Source organism: Rattus rattus, chromosome 8 (assembly GCF_011064425.1).
Source record: "Rattus rattus isolate New Zealand chromosome 8, Rrattus_CSIRO_v1, whole genome shotgun sequence".
NCBI lineage: Eukaryota > Metazoa > Chordata > Mammalia > Rodentia > Muridae > Rattus > Rattus rattus.
The window spans coordinates 60,347,778-60,368,468 of record NC_046161.1 but is presented as its reverse complement, the minus strand read 5'-3'; the positions used below and the strand labels follow the sequence as shown (position 1 = coordinate 60,368,468).

Genomic DNA, 20,691 nt, shown 5'->3' with positions numbered 1-20,691 from the left:
TCAGAGCAACTAAACAAAAATGAAAAACTGGTTTCACTTATGAACATGGGAGAGGTGGCTGGGATTCAGGAGTTCTATGGGCTTGGGAGGGATTGATCAAAAGAAACTAAGACCAAGTTCTTGTGAGGAAATGCTTCCTAGGCTTCTGTGGAGTTGTTCTTGAGAAATGCAGCCATACTTGCTCATGAAGGGGAATGAATTATCTTTTACATTATTTTTTTAAAATAAGGCTATGATCCTTACCAACCACTTTAACAGCACACTTGTGGCATCTCACGTGGTTGCTAACATTGAACATCAACACTCAATAAGCACTACAGCACACTTTTCTTCTGAACTAAACTGGAAGGTATTTTACAGAAATGGACACCAGCTGGCTAGTGGACATCGGCTGTTTCTGAGTTCTTGTCATTCACTAAAAATGAAAAGGAAATTTAACACTTTCAGAAATCTTGGAATCCTTGCTGTTTCCTGCAGTTTGTTCCAATTGGAATGGGATTTTTTTTTTCCTTTCTTTTTTTTTTTCGGAGCCGAGGACCGTAAACCCAGGGCCTTGCGCTTGCTAGGCAAGCGCTCTAGCACTGAGCTAAATCCCCAACCCCTGAAATGGGAATTTGAACTGGAGACTTAGCTAGTCACCTGACTTACACATACCTTCACAGACCCTGTTTGCTCCTGGACAGACCCAGAATAGAAGAATGTTAATTAAGGCAGTCAGGAGTGCTCACTAGCTGCTGGCACATTCAGTGCAGCCTTGTGGGCAGTCTGAGTAAGTACTCTGAAAACCCACTTGTATGCCTGGACACTTTACACCGTGGTGTAGCCCTGGTCCGGTTGGACCTTAGTATGCTCAGACTGCAATGTCTCAAGGACAGCAAAGCTTGAGGAAAACTCCAAATAGCACAGTATGAAATGCCCCATCTCAGGGAACAGGTGAGTTAGTTTAAGGGGAAGTAAATGCATCAATCTTAAAGAAAACTGTCCTCAGGTGTCATACCTGAGATGGAGTAAGTGGACTTAGATGCAGGAAGATGGAGTGAGTGCCTGTGCCCGTGGATCTGGCTGAGTTTGCAGTCAGGCAGGTAAAAGAAACAGGGATGTGCATGAAGCTTGATGTGCTGGGGTGGGGTGGGGGCTGAACTGATGAACAGATTGTTCCTGGGGAATTCAGTTATATTTGAATTTTAAAGAAGATAAGAGAATTACTCAGGGTTGGGATCACCTTAGAGTGTCAATAGCTTTGAAAGGATCACCACCCATCCTGCATTTTAAAGGGACCTTTGCTACAAAACCCAAATATCTATTAAGGGATTTGTGGGTGTTGGAGGGTGCCAACAGTGTAGTAGGAAGGACCTTCCCCCACACCCACAAACCACTCAGGTTCAACCACTCAAGAGCTAGCCTATAAAAATATTTTAAGACAAAAAAGAAGTCTTAAGCCCAGCTGCAGGGCACCCCACCCTGCAGCCAAGCAGGCCACTGCCTTTGCTTTGTCTTGGAAGCAGGGTGGGGGAGGCACTTAGTGGGGCAGAGAGTGCCAGGATGCTCTAGGGCTTGCCACCATTTCCTGGGATGAGGATTTTTAAGTTTCTGTAGGGGTAGTCAGAGTTGCCCACATGCCAAACGAGGGACTATATAAAATTTAGTAATGAGCTTTAACTACTATAGAGTAAAAAGGAAGCAAATCCTAACACTCAAATTCCTTATGGGAAAGGGATTTGACCTGACTTCTCCCAGACACTCTGTTTCACAGACAAGTACATTTCATGTATAGAAACAGCCAGGTGGCCATCTTCACAAATGCTGAGCAGGTCTGAAGGCAGTGGGAGGAGAGATTCCCTAGCCAAGGTCCACAGAACAGGTAAGGCGCACGAACTCTCTGCTTCATCCGATACTAAATTTGATCCATGACCACCAAGTGTCCTGACATCTTCCAGTCCTCTACATAAACAAGCAAAGGGTTCTGTGCTGCACTAAGTCACTAGCCACTGTCCTGTGTGCTTAGCTCTTTATACCCAGACACAGACCTCTTTTCCCACATGAAAAATTCTTCTTGCCACAACTAGTATAAGAAGTCACTATCTGGAAATGCTACTAATCTGAAATGAAATAGAACATGGGAAGAGTAACCCCACGCAGTTAACTCTGCAGCCAGTGATGCTTCATGGTGGCATGTCCAGGGAAGAAAATGGTGACAGGTAGAGTGTATGGGGAAAACATGCTAAGATATGTGGTCATATTATCTGGACAGAGTCTGTTCAATTGTAAGATAAATTGTAGACCTTTCATTACAGTTTCCTTTTCCCTGGAATTTCCTAGCACCAACCAGTCTTACCTTCCCTGCGTCCTGCAGCCCACGTACCGAGTTCTCAGCCTGCTGCCATGGATATGCTCCAAGATTCCACAGGCCTGGGTTCTAAGGCAGACTGACCCAAATGTTCTAGCTTACTTCAGGCAGACAGAAAGTATTTATTTTTCTTTTCCTGGCCCTAGGATGCTGCATCCTGAGGTTCCTCTGGCAGTTGGAAGGCAAATTTGGTGCCTTCTTTTGTCCACTACTGGCAATATGGTGGTGGCTGTTTAGTCACTAATTTTGTTCCCCGAGTCAACAGAAAGTCACATGGCTATCTAGTAGGACGTCCCTGGCGTGGAGGAAACAGAAATCTTGCTTTGCTGTTGTTGTTAAGTTTCTCCTCTCTGAGGTGAGGGGCCTTCTGGCCGGCACAGTCTGGCTCGGTGCTTATCCCAAGTGCTCAGGAGCTGGGCTTTCCAGCTCTGGGCTGATTAGGTAAAGGGACTCTGGTGGGGACTTTTTTCTGCAGCAGAGAAGATGAATGAAAATTCAAGTATGTTTCCTTGCCAACCTGAGTATTTACTCAGGATGACGCAGAGTTTGGCTTCTTCTCTTCCAAGTGCTGCAAATCAGACTCTTTCCATCAAGAATGTCCTCTGGACCCACCTTTTCTCTGAATGGCTTGGCTGGCCCATCCCCCTTGAAAAAAGAAAAAAGTAACCCCCCAATATAACCAGACACAATATGCATCTGCCATGTTGTTTACAAAATAAAAAAACAAACCCCCAAACTAAAAGTGCAATAAAGTCAGTTTCTTCTCCTTTGCTCAGAGCCACAGGCTTGTTTTGCTACAGCCTGGAGCAAAGGATCTGCTTGTCAAAAAAAAGCTAAGAATGCCAATACACAGGGACAGTAGACTGCAGATAGCTCACAGCTTGTGTCCTAGAGTGTAACTTCACAGGAGGGAGGGAGGGAGGGAGGGAGGGAGGGAGGGAGGGAGGGAGGGACCAAGAAAGGGACCAGAACCCTGTGGCCAGCTGGGCTGAGGGGTTACCCAGGCACAGAAGGAGGAAACCATACTACCAGACACACCTGGGACGTGGAGACGTTCTCCAGCCCAGGGCTGTCATCTTCCCCTATCTTCTTGGCCACACCACCAGCTTCTTGACAGAGCCTTTAGCTTAGTAGTTTTTATGCTGGAGAGGGTTGAGGATGGTGCAAGAGCCAGGAGTAAAGGAAGAGAAGGGAAGAGAACAGTAGTCCTTGAGTTTTTGTGAATGACACCTTCACTGTAAACAATGGGAAGAGAGTCAACCAGATAGCCCAAGGGCAAGCAGTGGAGAAGCAGCAGCTCTGGACCCGCTCAGAGCTCAGACAGAGGGGATTGCCACTGGCCCACTTGGCCCTGGCTGCCTGCACTGGCTCCTTCTGGGGGCATCTGTTTTCTTCTTTTTGGTTTGGATCTCTACCCTCCCCCACAGAGGAGTCCCTTCCAATGAGAAATGGCAGGAGCTGCAGGTGCAATTGAAGCCAGAGTCCCCAGGACTTGAGGACTCCTGGGAGGCACTGGTCACTTGTGTCGCTGAGCAGTCTTCTTCCTTTTCCTCTTAAAGAAACAGCAGCACCTGGAGCACAAGAACATTTTAAGTCAGCCTAGAAGCCTCCAGCTCTCAGCAGATCTCTGCCTGCTTCTGCTTACTTTACTGCAGGGGGTAGGATTTCTTCTCTCCTGGTGCCCACCCACATGGCCACCCACCATCTACAGTACACATATACTGGAAATAGCGGGCATCTGTCAAGAAAGCTAAAGGCAAAGGCTGATTTGAGTTGCACCCACTCTACCCGTTTATCAAAATGCTGTCCATCGGCATGGCTGCCACAGGCATTTCTGGAAGAAGGATAAAGAAGGCTTTGTTCCTAGACTAACATCTAACCTAGATACTCCATCTTTGTCTAGAACGAAGATGGAGGGTGCTAGGGGCACATATAAAGGCCTCCACTGGATGCCTCTTGATACCGGTGCAGTTCAATGTAGCTCTCTGGCCAGTAGGCAAGGAGTCTAAACTGAGACAAATATATCTCACGCCAATTATAAAATCTAGAATCCTGGCAATCACATGATTCTAATAAAAGACTAAGATCCTTTCTACCTTGTTCTTGTCCCCAACATGATGCCTGGAGTAAGCAGAAGCACTAGCTCATAGGGAGGTGAACTTTTATCTCCTGACACCAGCACATGTGCCAATCATCCCAAGGAAACCAAGACCCGAAGCCCAGGAGCTAATCTTCTGGAAACTCTAGTCACAGGGAATTCCCCAATTAGTTTCTCAAGACTGCCACTGTTCCAGACAGGGTTCCCAACTGGTTTACTTAAGGTAAAGGCTGAGGCCCTGCAAGTGCCATTTCATGGGGGAACAGCCTGTAGAGGAGTGGCAGTGCTGGTGTACCCCAACTCTGAGGATGCTCTCATTCCAGTCTTTGCACTAGGAAGTGTAGCTGTCATACAGGCCCTGGAGAAGGGGCACTGAGGACCATGGCAAGATTGATACAGAAGGTGTATTCTGCCCAGAAATGACAGATGAGAAATGAGAAGGGTGGTACAAGGCAGTGGATGAGTCAACAATGCCAAAGAATGGGAGTGAATAAAGTTGTAAGTAAAGCTCAGATGCTTGATCCTTGAAAGAAATCTTCTTCCGAGAAAACTATCTTTTAAGTCTCTTACCTAATCCTTCCAGAGTTGTTTAAAATTTCTTGTATAATGTTATGTGAATGAATGTGTTTTATGTGGATGTCTGTGTGTCACGTGAGTGCCTGGTGCCATGGAATCGTGAAGAAAACATCAGGCTCCTAGGACTGGACTTAGAGACAGTCATGAGCTGCTGGGAAATGAAACTGCATGCTCTGGAAGAGCAGCTAGTGAGCTTAATTGCTGAAAACAAACCTGGGGTTTTCAGTGAAAGGGATGTTAGTATAGAAACAGAACCACTGCTACCTGCCAATACCTCTACATCCCCTGCAGCTGGTCAACCTCCCTTTAGACCTGTGTTACTGTATTTTCTTATGGTGTTTCTAATATTTTCATCACTAGAAATATGGAGAACGTTTCTTTCCTGAAATTCTCTTTTGAGTCAAGGACTCATTATTATGTAGCCAAGGCTGGCTTCAAATGTGCAATCCTCTGGCCTCAGCTTCCCAGAGGGCTAGAATTTAAAGGTGTGTATTACCATACCTAGAGGGAGAAAGTTTTTCAGAATGCAGAAATAAACATTTAAATAGATAGCAATGTGACCTTTAACTGCAATTTCATTCAATTTGAGACAGGAGGTTCTTAAGAGAGTTTTAAAATATTTTCTTCAAAATTTGGTCACAGTGATATTTTCTTCTGAGAGTTATTCTTGGCTACATAACAAGTTTGAAGCCAACTTGGGCTATAGGAGACCTTGCCTCAATAGACAGACAAATAGATTATGTATATACATGTGTGTCTGTCCCAACAAGACCTGTCTCAATGACATTTGTAAGTACAATTAATTGGTGTGAACAAAAGTGTCATATATATCTGGAAACTGAATAAATTATTTTAAGTAAAAATGATGAACACTTTTGATTGCTTAAAATAATCCTTAATGGAAACACTGAGGAAGAATTAGAGAAAAGCCTTTATTTATATACATGCATTAGAAAGTGACATGTGTTTTTAAAAAGTTTTATTCATTTTATGTGTACAGTATTTTTGTTTGCATGTATATCTATGCACCATGTGTGTGCCTGGTCAGAATAATGCATTCAACCCTTGGGACTGGAGTTATAGATGGTTATGAGTACCATGTGGGTATTTAGAAATGAAACTGCTTGCTCTGGAAGTGATCTTAACCATCAGGCCATCCCAGAAACTGGGACTTGAATCTGCCAACTTGAATGTATAGAACTTAGTATTTAAGTAAACAAGTCAAATTTCATGAAGAACCAGTATTTCAGCAGCAAAAAACTATGGTTTTTGTGGGTTTACTAATTCTAAACTTAATTTCTAAATTGTATTTTTTTGTGTGTGGAGGATCCTAAAATGATTTTTTGTGTTTTCAAATATAAACACTAAAAACAAAAACAAACAGACAAAAAAAGGTTTGAAGTATTCAGGGAATTACCATGTGCTTCTGCTGAATCACCAGAGTATGCATGAGCTGAAGGTGTCATTCAGAGTCAGCCATATTTTGTATTTAGAGCCCTATATAGCTTCAGCAGGAGTAGAAGCTTTTACTTCCACAATGAGAAAAGGAACCCCACAATCTATTCTTAAAGGCTTTGGTATCTGTGGTGACCACTAGCAAAAGGATCTAGACTGGAGGCCAAGTCTATACTGAGTAACTCTACATGGGTATGTTCCTCTCAGAACAAAATAAGGGTAAGTGATCAATTCCCTTTATGTCCTAGGTCTCCTTCTAGTTGTTCCTTTGAATGGCCGGAAATTCTTAACAAGTTATAGTCAAAACTGATTTAGGTCTTTATTCACAAGCCATCAAACACTCTTCCCACAGGCCTCTGCTTGCTACTGGGTCACCTCAGCACTCTCCTTTAAGCTGCCCCCTTGCTGTTTCTCTTCTTTATCACATCTTTTTTCTCTTCCTCTGCTCTAAAATTGGTTCAAGTCCTACTGTGTCTAGAAGTCTTCCTTGAGAATTCACAGTGACTCCTCACTCTCTCAGTCTTCTGTAGAAGTCTATCTTTTCCCATGTGTATGACTCACTTTACAGCTGGGTGACACCTAAGCGTTTTGGACAGGGCCTCCACTTTACTTGCCCTGTCCTTCCCTGCCATCCCCAGTCTCTGAACTCTATGCATAAGATTGGATGAACATAGTAGAACTTAAGGTATTTGCACTTGGGATCATGTAACTGACACCTCACAGGAAAAAATAGACCAGGACAACATTAGATTACACAGACACATGAAGAGGCCCAATGTCCTATTTGAAACTCTAACACTATCAATACTATTGCCATAAAACCCAGCTCTCATCTTCAATACATATCTGTTCCTAGGTAAACCCCTGTGGACAATTTGGCTTAGATAGTTGGGGTTTAGAAACCAGGGCCCAATCCAGTTACTGAAAATAACTTTTTAAAATAAAGTAGTCAGGATCTAGCAGGCTATTATCACAGAAGAGAATATGACCTTAGGTGTGCAGAGTGTGTGGAAGGGTTACAAAAAGTCACCAATATGAATCCTTCAGCAATTTCCTTCACATCCCACATTCTCTACATTTGTATTAAAGAAGCCTTTTCTGGAAGAAAAGACAGGCTTCCCTATTTCTGTCAGCCCCTGACCTACTATTCTCTCACAAAAGAATAAAGGTATAAAGGCAACAAAACAAAACAAACGAACAAACAAAAAAACCCCAGCAATGTCCAATCAACAACAAAATGTGGATCTTTCCCTTTAGGAGTTTTCCTTTTTTAAAGACTCTTACTATAGATGAAAAACTAACCAAAATCAACAAGAAACTCACTAAGGAACTTATGAATTCCTCCAGTCTATTTCCATGTTACAAAACAAGTTGCCAAAGGTGAAAATAATTACCTGATGATAACATTGTTTTATGGTTATTAAAACATCTAACATCTTATCTTTCTACACTTGGGGGGAAAATTGGAAAGAAGTTCATTCAACTTAAAAAAAATTGTGAGATATTGTTTTTGGTAAGAGAGTGCAGTGATAAATGAGGTGGATTTGAAAGAAAAGAAAGAAAAGATTGATGTCTGGGTTCAAGGTCTGCCCCATCCCACCTCGTGGACCTAACTTCCTTAGTCTGGGTGACTAAGGCATAAGAAAGGATATGAATCCATTCAGTATCCCTAAGGCTTTGCCAATCCCAGTCTAGTCTGGTCCACTCCCCTTTCATGTGGACTGGAGAGAGGGACTCACCACAGGTTGAGCATTTTCAGGCAGCTACAGAGTATATAAAGAGAAAAACATAGAAAAGGGAGATAGAGATAGAGAGAGAGAGGGAGAGAGAGGGAGGGAGGGGAGAGAGAGAGAGAGAGAGAGAGAGAGAGAGAGAGAGAGAGAGAGAGAGAGAGAGAGAGAGGTATTAGTCCACAGGTGAGATGGAAGTGACTCCCTGTGAGCCATGCAAACATGCAGTATGTGTCTGTGTTTAATTTCCCCCAGCCGAGGGAGCAAGCCACTTGGTCTTCACATTTAAGAGAGGGGGCAGAAGCCTGACAGAAACACCAGTGTGGGAGCTGGTTCTCTGGGGAATGCAAAACAAAAAGAGCTGGTGGAAGCCTCAGGGTGGGCTTTTCAGGGCAACTTCCAGGAAGGCAGCAAAGGAAAGAGGAAATGTGTCTGGCTGTGAACCATATGATTCCCATACCAGGTCTTCCGCAACGTTCAGCTAACTTCCACACTGCAATTAGAGAAGCGGCAACTAGCACTTAGGTCTTCTTAGAGGGAGGAAAAGTTTAAGAGATACTTTATCTTATTAGATGAGGGAATACACTGCTTGGTTATAACCACCAAAGAATGACCTAAATTCTAATTTCACTAAATCTCAGGAGAAATCAGGTCCACAATTGTCAAGATATAGCAAAAGTATTGATTAAAAAAAAAAAATCAACCTAAAAATCATCTGCCCTCATCATTCCTTCAAAAGTGCCCTGTAGCTAGAAGAAAGGGGAAATCAAATGACTATTGTATTACACAAATCAAAACCCATCATCCTGTGGTTTTGTTTTGCCTTTACACAAAATAAGCTGGGAAAAAGAACCTAAAACCATAAACTCGGAGGTAAACATTTCATTGTACTTGAGTTTAACTCCAAAATAGGCAACAGCCCTTATCCTATCGACAGGCTTCATGAACAAATGGCACCATCCCTTGTGCAATGAGGGGTTGTTTGGGATACTTTAGGTTTCTCTAACTTCGACTTTTCCATTAAAATCAGCTAGTGAATATATGGCTACTATGTCCCTACTCGGTATATAGCAACATACATATACCACAGACACATGGCTGAGCCCTGACAATTCCCTAGGCAAGGTGGATTGGTAGCTAATGAAATTGCTATCAGAATCAGTATACAAAATGCCCCAAACACAGGGTTTGAGTGACATTTGGTCAAAGATAACTCCTCTTTTAGTTTCTATACTTTTCAGAAGGTCTGGAGCTGAGGCAAGAAGTATAGTGGTCCTGTCTGTTAAATGGGAAGATGTTAACCTCTTGAACTCTAGTGTTTAGAATATGACAGAACAGAACAGAACAGAACAGAACAGAACAGAACAGAACAGAACAGAACAGAACAGGCTGAGCTCTTTCTGTATAGATGACCTCCTTTTTTCACACTGGACACAAACACCATACTCACACACAGAGTGTACACATTTACCCAAAATGAAATGAAAAGGTCCAAAATAAAATCTATTTAGGGTCTAACACTAAAGTTCATTTGGGTTAGAGTCAGACCTTAACTTCTGAACAGGTACAAATGTGAAATGGGGAGAAGATGGGATAGGGTGGAAAAAGATGTGGCTCTCTTTCGAGATCAGAGAGTGCAGAGTGTGGTAGTTTCCGATCTTGGCTACACATTAGAATTCCCTGGTCTCTTAAATATATTCATTATTAGGCCAGATATTAATAAATTAGCTTCAAATATCTGAGGCCATGCAGAAGTATCTGTATTTTCTAACATATTCTAGGTGATTCCAAAGTGCAGCCAAGGGTGAGAGTTCAGAAAGTGGGAATATCATACAATTTACTGAGAATGACAGAAACGCTTATAAGCACCATTAAAATCTCCCAAGCCCTGAGAAGTAAGGAGAGTGCTTAATTACTAAAATAGTCTCCTGCTGGCATTACCTTCCAGCCAATCCCTTGTCTACAGGTATCAACAAGATAGAACTGAAGTCACACTTATTCAATTTTTTGATCTGCTAAGCAGAAAAAGACCTTTTAAAGGCCAAGTGAGCTCACCAAAGAGATGGCCACGAATACAACCATGCAAAGTACATCTCAAAGAAAATCCACAATATGTGGTGACCCTGACTGATGCCCATAGGTGTAAGCATGTTCTCGTTTGTACTAAAAATATGTTGCTTGCCCCAGAGAAAACATTTGGACACTGAATATTCTCAAAGAACTTCAAAGAAAGGTCAGGATTGATTGGCAGGAGTTCTGATTCATGTTTCTCTAGCTTCCCTACCTGATATCTTCTTGGAGTTTAAACCTGGATCTGAGTTTGGGACAAGAAAAAAGGAAAAGTGGTAGAAATGCTGTTTGTGCAGCAGTCAGCAGCACTACCTTCCAGCCCAGAATCTCTAGAGTTTAAACACAGACCATGCAGAAAGCACCAAGGGGATAGTGGGAGAGCACAGCAAGACATGTGCATGCACAAGAAGCAGAGAAGGAAGTGAGGAATTGCCTTGCTTCTTGGAATTAGGGTTACTTCTTTGCTGTCCCAAGATTCTTGTACTTACAAAAATAACTGTTTTGCCTGATGTACTTAGTTTTTCTGAGCCCAGACTGCCTAAAAGACAGCAAAATGTCTGCCAAACCCTTTTAATCAGGACCATCCCTCTGGAATGGTTAGGCAACTAGAAATGTGATACTAAACACCATGGCCCATGATTTAACATTTTTTTCTCTGTAATCCACAGGGAACAAGAAGCTCCACGGCCTCTAAGAAGCTCTTGGCTACGACCTACTGTAGCTTTTACTGCATCGCTCTATGTCTGCCTTCAGCAGACTAGAAAAATGTAACTATCCCAGAAATAGGAGCTAAAAAGGGTGGCAGCAACCTTAATGCACCATGCAAAAAATAAAAAGGTCAGAAGAAAACCGTGGACATAGCATGAAGAATCCAGGCTATGACGAGCAGCACACAGAGGAGACAGACGTTTCCAGCCCATGAGGAGACAACCCTTTTAACGACAAGACAACCCCTTTAAAAGACGAACGTACTTAGCTTCCTCCACTACCTCCACTTCGGCATGAGCTGTGATCGGTGCACTGGAGTGAGCTCCAGTGGGGTCATCAACATTCAGCTCTCCATTGGTTGAGCTAACCACCTGAAACAAGACAGACTTCAATAAACATCATGGTCATATGAAGCACCTGCTACCACCAGAGTAGATTAAGAAAGATTAGGCAAAGTACTAGCCAGGCAGGGTGTAGAATGTGTATTTACTTGGGTTAAGGGAACACTGTCCCGATTTAGAGAGGGTTCCCAGACCTATATTATGTCAAAATGCTTAACTTGATGATATAATCATTGACAATTACTTTCATATTGAGTACCTACTTGTGGCTAGCACTTTGTTACATTCTATGTATAAATTCAATCCTTACAAAACCCATATTTAATATGTCACCATTATTTGTGTGTGTGCGCGTGCGTGCGTGTGTGTGTGTGTGTGTGTGTGTGTGTGTGTGTGTGTGTGTGCGCGTGTGCCCATGCAGGCCAAAGGTGAATACTGGTATCACTCCTCAGGAACTTTCCACCTTACTTTGGGTCAGGGTCTTTCACTGGGACATGCAGGTTGCTGATTAGGCTAGGATGGCCTGTGAAACCCAGAGATTCCCAAGACTCCACTTCTCCAGTATTGGGATTACAAGGGAAGCTACCATTAGTAGTGCTGGGGATAATAAAACAACCAAAACCAAACCAAAACAAAATAAAAAACCAAAACCAAACTAAAACAATAAAACCAACAATAACAGCAAAACAAAAACCAAACAAACCATGGGCTCTAGGGCTCCAACTGAGGTCACCATGTTGCCAGCAAGAACTTTACCAACTGACCCATCTCCCTGGCTCAATTACGTACAACAATCAAGTCATACTGATGTGTAAGTAAGTGTACAGGGGTAGTCTCAAGCGCCACAGTGTGTTTTCTGGGCAGTTGAACTCAGGACACCAGGCTTGGTGGCCAGTGCATTTACCTACCATGCCCTTGCTGTCCCCCAGCAAGCACCAGCTATTCTTTTGTAATGGATGAAACTCTACAAAATGACTTAACCAAGTGTTAAGTTAGGGTCAGTGTGCATGTATGGCTTCCATCTGTTTGTCCACAGATTTATTCATTTTTCAAAAGTATGTATAGTTCTGTATTAAAAATTAACTGTACAGCTGACTTCTAAAGATTAACTCATTTTGCCCCCTTGCTCATGGTAGGAAAATACTACTCTCAGTTTGTTATACTATATAATTACATAGTTTAGGTAATAATGCCTTTAAAGGACCAAGAGTGGGTGCCAGAAACCATAAATAATCACACTTTCTTTCAGAAATTTCTTTAAGGCTTTCAGTACTGGTTTGAAATTACTCAAACAACACTGCTACAGCCCCTCTGGTGAGAGGGAAGACGGTAAGGACAAACTTCCCTTGGAAAACAAGTCTTATTTCAATGGCCTTTATTTCAGGTTCACTGTCATCCCACTGCTCACTGATGGTCCCCGAAATGTCAATGAAGGCTCTGTCTCCCACGCCTGTCATCTGGTTAGTGTGGACCCGATCAGGCTTGTCTTGTTGTGCAGCCGCTCCTGCCACCTGCTTTCACTGCCAGCACATGACTCCTGCTTATGTGGGTGCTGGAGGGTGGGAAAGGGGAGCCAGCACAAACCACTCTGCTGTTAAAGATCTTGGCTGAAACATGGGAGAGAACCACAAGATAGAATAAATGGTTCAGACAACTTATGCTATTGGTAAGTAACTTCATCTATTTGAGACTGTTCTTACAGACTGATGTGAGGCTTATAAAGTAAGGAATGGGACAGAACTGGGTATGATACTTTATACATTACTGGAGGAAGTGAAAAATAGGAAGGAAGAACGATGTTCTAAAATCAGGCAGCCATGGGTTTGAACTCTAGCTCTACTGGCTATGGATCTTTGATCTTCCTGTACCTCAGCTTTCTAATTTGTAAAATGGGGCAACAGTAATGCTTATCCTATGGGGTCATCATGCAAGGTAAGCCACAGTAAATGTTCAGTCCAGAGCCATGAGACATACTAATGTTTCAAAAATGTTCACCTTAGTGATACTCTTATTTGCCTCAAGCCAGGGAGTTTTACTAACAGTGGATCGTCTAAGATTTCCTAAATTATCCTAAAAAGCAAAGTGGAAGGGAATGTCCACTCCTTTGGGGGCAGACTGAATGAATACTGCCTACCACTGTTACTTCTGCACAAGAATATCTACTGGGCCCTTTCTCCTCCTTTTCTTTTCTTTTCTCTTTTCTTTCCCTTCCTTGCTTGCTTGCTTCCTTCCTTCCTTGAGACAAGGATTTTATGCTGTAGACCTGGCCTGGTGCCCCTACTATATAACCCAAGCTATATAAACTTACAGTACTATATAAATTTCTCACACTGCTCCTGACTTAATCTCCATAGAGGTAGGTTATGACAGGTATAAAACATCATGCCTGATTTCTTTCTTTCTTTTTTTAAAGATTTATTTATTTTATGTATGTGAGTATACTGTTCCTGTCTTCAGACACACCAGAAGAGGGCATTAGATCCTATTACAGATGGTTGTAACCAATTCCCCATGTGGTTGCTGGGAATTGAACTCAGGACCTCTGGAAGAGCAATCAGTGCCCTTAACTGCCATCTCTCCATCCCGACTTTTTTCATGATTGAGAAAATTACAACAACGATAATTATTAATGAGAAAAAAAGAAGCCTACATTAAAATTGGACTTACTTGACTGAGGAAGATTCAAATTTAGTATCTCTGATTAGTAGACAGTCTAACATTATGGATAGTATACAACACAATATTTTCCTTCCTCTGAAAACAGATTTTTCTGAATCTAATCATAATTTAAAAAATTAGACAAATTCAGAATTGTATAAAACTTTTGAAGACGTGGATTCTTTAAAAAGAACCATATTAAAAAGACCTTTAAAAAAAATCCCTGTGGACTGATACTGATTAAAGGACTTACAGGGATGGAGAGGTGAGTCAGTAGTTAAGAGCACTTGCAGAGGATCTAAGTTCAGTTCCTAGTGCCTACAGTGAGCTCACAGTTATCCACAGCTCTAGTTCCAGGGCATCTGATGCTTTCTTCTAACCTCTGGGAGCACCAGTACACATGTGGTGATCTTACATTCATGCAGGGGGAAAAAGAGACTAAGGAATCAGGCATGGTGGTGAATACCTAATATTACTAGGACTCAGGAGGCTAAAACAGGAGGATCACCATGAGTTGGAGGCTAGCCTGGGTTATACAGTGAGATGTGCGTTAGCATAGGCTACAGAGGAAGAGTGACAAAACCACCAAAATAAACAAACAAAACAGAGAGAAACTGAAAGACTGAAAGAGAAGGGAGAGGCAAAACAACCAATGGAGTGCAGGAATCTTAGTTAGATACTGAGTACTGTAAAACTTTAAAGAACTGGGATTTGGGTTGCTAGATATAAGTTTATTTTCTTGGAGAAGACAAGGGTGTCATTGTTTATATGAAAGAATATCTTCGTTCTGAGATCTAGGTCGAAGTGCACGGAGCTAAAATATACTGTCTTAACTTTCAAAAAGGTCTGGAAAGCAAATATATACACATACACATGCAAGCACACAAAATTAAAGTAAATGTGGCAGAACCTTAACAAATTGTTAATCTAGGTTAAAGATCTTCCAAACTTTTCTGTAGACTTGGAATTTTCAAAGTAGAAGTTGGAGGAAGCCCAGCAAATAAGAAAGGCAGAGAAGGTTAACTTGATTGAGAACCACATCCTGCTGACTGCCCTAGTTCTGCTGTGAGTCCTATGGGCATATTTTCTAGCATACATACTGTTCACACTGGTAACTGGCTCATCCTATGAAAGCAGCCATCTTAAAATATTTGTTTGTAGGGACTGGAGATGGCTCAGCAGTCAAGAGCACTGACTCTTCTTCCAGAGGTCCTGAGTTCAAATCCCAGCAACCACATGGTGGCTCACAACCACCTGTAATGAGTTCTGATGCCCTCTTCTGGTCTGTCTGAAGGCAGTGACAGTGTACTCATATAAATTAAATACATCTTTAAAAATTTTCCTTTGTTTATTTAATTTATTTCTGTAGCACTGAGAAGTAAACCAAAGTTTGTGTGTGTTCTAGGAAGCACTATAATGGAATCATATCCTCAGCCCTGAATCATTGATTCTTAATGAACCAGATCAAATGTTATGTAAGATGTTTTGGCTATAATGCCAGCATTCAGGTATCTGAGGCAGGAGGATTTGAAGTGTGTAGCCAGCATGAGCTGAAGAGAAATTCAAAGTTATCCTAGCATATCTTATCTTTTCAACATGAAAGAACTACTAGTGAGAGTCACTCCTGAGAATTACCTGTGCCTGGGTTATGGCACTTGCTAACAGCACTTCATGTCCTGTCCTTTATAATGTCTCCTCCCTAGGGACTGCTTCTGTTCCTATAAGCAATGTCCTTGGGCAATCTAAGGAAAAGGTTATCTCACTTTATAGTCAACATTTTAATCTATACCAGAAAGCATAAGATCGCAAATAAATCAGGCACATACATACAGACCCATGTGCCTCTGCCTCCTGAGTGCTGGGATTAAAGGTGAGTGCCACTATGCCTGACCTCAATTTATTAATACTTTAAACAATATCAATGTTATAATAATTTTCTGCTGAAATTTTAGTATACTCTTTACTGAAAAATAAGACTTCCATATTAGGTATATCCACATTTATTTTGCTGTAACCATATTAGCTTTAGTCACATAATTCGTCTGACTACACAAAATCATGTAAGATTATATATGAGGAAGACCAGGAAAGTGTCCGTCCGTCCGTCCGTCCCTATCTATCTATCTATCTATCTATCTATCTATCTATCTATCTATCTGAATATATAGATACATATTCAATATATATATATATACACATATATTCACACATATATATTAATGGTAATATCCCTTGTAGAAATCTGACAAATTTAAATAATAATTCCTATTTTTCAAGATGTCACTAAGTGGGGCTGGAGAGATGGCTCAGCAGTTAAGAGCACTGACTGCTCTTCAGAGGTCCTGAGTTCAATTCCCAGCAACCACATGGTGGCTCACAACCACCTGTAATGGGATCTGATGCCCTCTTCTGGTGTGTCTGAAGACAGCTACAGTGTACTCACATACATTAAAATAAATAAATAAATCTAAAAAAAAATCACTGAGAGAAGATATCACGTACCAAAATGATTAATGCTTCAGCTGCTAACTCTTTTTTAAATGATTTATTTATTTTTATTTTATGTATATTGGTGTTTGGCCTGCCTGTATGTATGTGTGATTTTTTTAGTGCCCCGGAACTAGAGATACAGACAGTTTTGAGTTGCCTCGTGGGTGCTGATAATTGAACCTATGTCCTTTGAGCCAGTGCTCTTAACCATTGAGCCAACTCTCCAGCACCCTCAGTTGTTAATTCTTAAGTCACACTGCCCTTACTTGGTTGTAGAGATTTCTAAAAATTCACAATATAATTTAATTTGAATAACTTCAAAGTAATCTTTTGGAAGAAGAAAAGTGTTTTGTCTTCTGGAACTTAGGGTTGTACAGGCAGAAGATCTGTGCAAATATTAGAAAGACAGGAAACAGGGTGTTCTCATTAAGTTGGTTAGAATCAGAATGTCCAAACTTAAACAAACCAATGTTCTTCTTCCTGGCAATTTGCCTTTAATCAAAGAGAGATGATGTTGCAGAGTATACAGGTTAAATACAACATGACTTCACCAAGCACCTCTGCAGAGTGCAATCATGCAGACGTATATCCAGACATCAGTAGTGCACCTCGGCAATCCCAGTGCTCAAGGCTGAGGTCAGACGGCTGCAACCTGAAGGCTAGTGTGGGAGACACAGAGAGATCCTGCTTGGGAGTTGCGGGGGAGGAAAATCAAGGCAGGCATAGTGATGAATGTCTTTAATCCTAGCACTCGGGAGGCAGACATAGTGGGGAGTCAGGTGTCTATGAGTTCCAGGACAGCCAGAGCTACATAGATCCTGTCTGCAAAACCAAAACCAAACCAAACAAATAAAACCCAACCTCCCCCTCCAAAACAAAACAAAAACAAAAACCAACCAACAAAGAAACAAAACACACAGACATCTGTTGTTCTAGAAAGCATAGTCTTGGCCATGTGTGGTAGCATATGTAATTGCATTGTTCAAGATGTGAAGGCAGGAAGATTAGGAGGTCAAAGGCAGTCTTGGCTACATAAAAAGTTTAAGGCCAGCCAGGACTAGATACATTTCTGTCTCAAAAATCCAAAAGTTTGTCTGGAGAGAGCGCAGCAGCTCAGAGCGCCTGCTCCTCCTAAGCATCTGCTTTCAGTCCCTCGGACCCACCCACACATCACCTATCTCACAGCTTCATTTGACTCTAGGTCTAGGGGGTCGAGTGCTCTTTTTTGTCCTCTTTGGGCATCTTAATATGTGGTATGTATACATACAGACACATAATTTCTAAAACACAATTTTAAACAAGTAAAAAACAAAATAATTTTATATATTAACTTAATTTTTATATATCAGTGGCAGATTATTAATTCTTATTTATTTATTTGCTCATTCATTCATTCATTCATTCATTCATTCTTTGTTGCAGTACTAGTGATTGAACCCAAAATTAGGTCGTGGTGGGCAGGTCATCCTGGGTGTATAAATAAGCAGACTGAGCAAGTCAGACAGTACACAATGTTTCTTTAGGGTTTCTGCTTTAGTTCTGCATCCCCTAGAGAGTAAGATGAAAGCGAAATAAACCCTTTTCTCCCCTTCAAGTTCCAGGTCATGGTGTTTATCAAAGAAAGCACACTAGGTCAATGGGTATGTGTATATGAGTGCAGGTACCCAGGGAGACCAGAAGGTGTAAAATCCCCTGCAGTTTGAGTTAGCTGCCTGATGAACTAACCAGGAAACTGAATGAATTTAGGTCCTCTGCAAGAGCACTATATGCTTTAACTGCTGATCCATCTCTCCAAGGCCCTAATAACAACATGAAAATAAGAGGGTGCATATCAATTGACAGGTCTTGACAATCTGGGGTTATACTTCAGGATGACTTGGCTGCTACTGCATTGGGGAGAATAATGGTGTTAGTACCCTTTATTTTTGGATGGTTATATTTTCCAGAGAGAGAGAGAGAGAGAGAGAGAGAGAGAGAGAGAGAGAGAGAGAGAGAGAGAGAGAGAATGAACAAATATATACACATACACATACATACATACATACATACATACATACATACATACATACATACAAAATTTACTTCTTGCCTGGAATGTTCAGACCTAACTATTTGCTTTCTAAGCAATACATGGAAAAATAAGTCAGTCAGTCAGGATACCATTCACCCACTCTTCCTTGCCTCCAAGGGCACTTCATATCCATTAGTCTAGAGACCCACTTTAAAACAAAAATAAATAAACATTTTTGTCCTTAATTTATTTTTTATAGCAGAAATGCATTTCATTTTGAATATAATATGTAAAATATCCTGAACTTTTGGGAATGAAATCATGTAACTCCCCTAGGAATTTCTCCATGGCACTGACTGATACATAACCTGTTAACACAATATTCACAGAAGAGGGAACTGTAGTTCTGAAGAGGGAGTCTACTTTTCTACAACGAGAGAGCTTTGCACTTTTAGATAATTCATTTTATGTTCTGTTACTGTTTCACTGCTTTCTCTTTGATTTGATGTTATTTTGTCATGCTTTTCTATCAGCAAAATTACACTTTGTTCTTAAACAAAACTATCAATTTTTTTTCAAGTTTTATATGTATCAGAATTTTGCTTGCATGTTTGTCTGTTCTGTGCACCACATGTGTACCTAGTGCCTGTAGAAGCAGAAGAGGGTGTTAGATCCTAAAATTAGAGTTACAGATGGTTGTGAGGTGCCATGTGGGTGCAGGGAAACAAACTTGGGACCTTTGCAAAAGCAATGAGTGCTCCTAACTGCGGAGTCCTCTCTCCAGCTCTGTCACTGAGTTTTCCTTCAGTATTATCCACTCAGCACTTCTGGTATGAAGCATCACAGCTGAACAATTTATCAGCCACATGTTTGTCACAGAATGTCATGCCTTCTTTTATCCAAGATTCTCTCAGGTCCTGGCCGGTGCTGCCCCTGAAACATGGTGAGGCTTGTTGGGGAGGGTAGGAGGTAGGTGTGAGGCAAACACAGAATCAGATGGGATGGACTGACCCCACTTCTCCTCTCCAAATAAAGGCTTGGTCTCTGGTGAAGAAACATGTAGGATCTCTGCCTTCTTAGACTTTCAACCAATCTTTTTTGTTGTCGTTTGCTTGAATTATTTATTTTTATTTTATGTACACTGGTGTTTACTCACACGTATGTCTGCATGAGGGCATCAGATCCTCTGGAACTGCAGTTCCCGACAGTTGTGACCTGCTTACCATGTAAGTGCTGGGAACTGAACCTGCGTCCTTTGGACCCAGCCAGCATTCTTAACTGCTGAGCGATCTCTCCAACCCCTCAACCAATCTTTTTTAGCTTTTCTGACTCAACTTAAAAGCTTGGTGAATAGACCAACATTCAATTTTTGGGACTCCTGCTATTTAATCTGCCTTTCAACTTCCACTATTTTGTTGCTCTTATGTTTTCTCACCTTTCTATGGATTTATACCTGTCTGGCTTGGCACACAGTGCTCAGAGCAGGCCAGCCTCAAGCCTGCCTATGCCGTCACGCTCTGAGATAAGAGCAAATCTGTGTCAATTCATCCTTTTATCTTCATGTTTCTATCAAGTACTTTATAGGGCTAAATGTGTTTAACTTCTTATGAATAAAAAGACTTTCAGCGAATCATTTCTTATAAAAGCATATTCTAGAAGATCAGGCCTATAAAGATTTATTTACACGCAGGAAGTTCATTTCTATGCTTCAACCCACTGGTCATCAGTATGAGAAAAATATTCAGTTGATTTATTTTTTCTGGTTATGACTTTAAAAGTTATACACAAGAAAACTGAAGAGACAGAAGATGTTCCTGATACTATACAGAGAAGAAAAACTCAGGCTAGCCCAAATAAAAACAGAAATAATTTCCAACACCAAATTTATTCCAGAGAGGAAAAAGAAGAAACAGTTCAACTTCTTAGATATTCATTCAGGAAATCCCTGCAATCAACACTCCCAGGCTATTAGGTGCTAAATAATTTATCATCATCAGATGAGCTACACACGTATACTTCTAGTATCTAGAAGGCTCCAATTTTAAGTTTCAGGAATTTTCAATTCATATACTAACACACTTTTACCTTGATGGTATTTTACAGGTCATGAGTAGATCAAGATTGTAGGGCAGGTTAACTCAATACAGATATCTTTTAAGCCAATGACAAAAAAGCAGCAATTATCTCAAAAAATTACTTTTACCAAA

The 20,691-nt window shown here is 41.3% G+C and overlaps 1 protein-coding gene across 8 annotated transcripts in view; it reads right to left on the bottom strand.

The window, feature by feature from the left end:
- Positions 1 to 525: 525 nt before the first annotated feature.
- Positions 526 to 20,691, bottom strand: part of Csnk1g1 (casein kinase 1 gamma 1) — a 137,017-nt gene continuing 116,851 nt past the window's right edge. For 6 of the 8 annotated variants that reach the window (XM_032910595.1, XM_032910594.1, XM_032910599.1 and 3 more), the window contains 3 exons: positions 11,249 to 11,355; positions 8,216 to 8,239; positions 526 to 3,918 (listed from right to left, as the gene is read on the bottom strand). In XM_032910595.1, the coding sequence (XP_032766486.1) occupies positions 3,864 to 3,918; positions 8,216 to 8,239; positions 11,249 to 11,355 (186 nt within the window). In that variant the 3' untranslated portion in view covers positions 526 to 3,863. The remainder of the gene's footprint in view (positions 3,919 to 8,215; positions 8,240 to 11,248; positions 11,356 to 20,691) is intronic. The other 2 variants (XM_032910598.1, XM_032910600.1) reach the window with 1 other exon arrangement.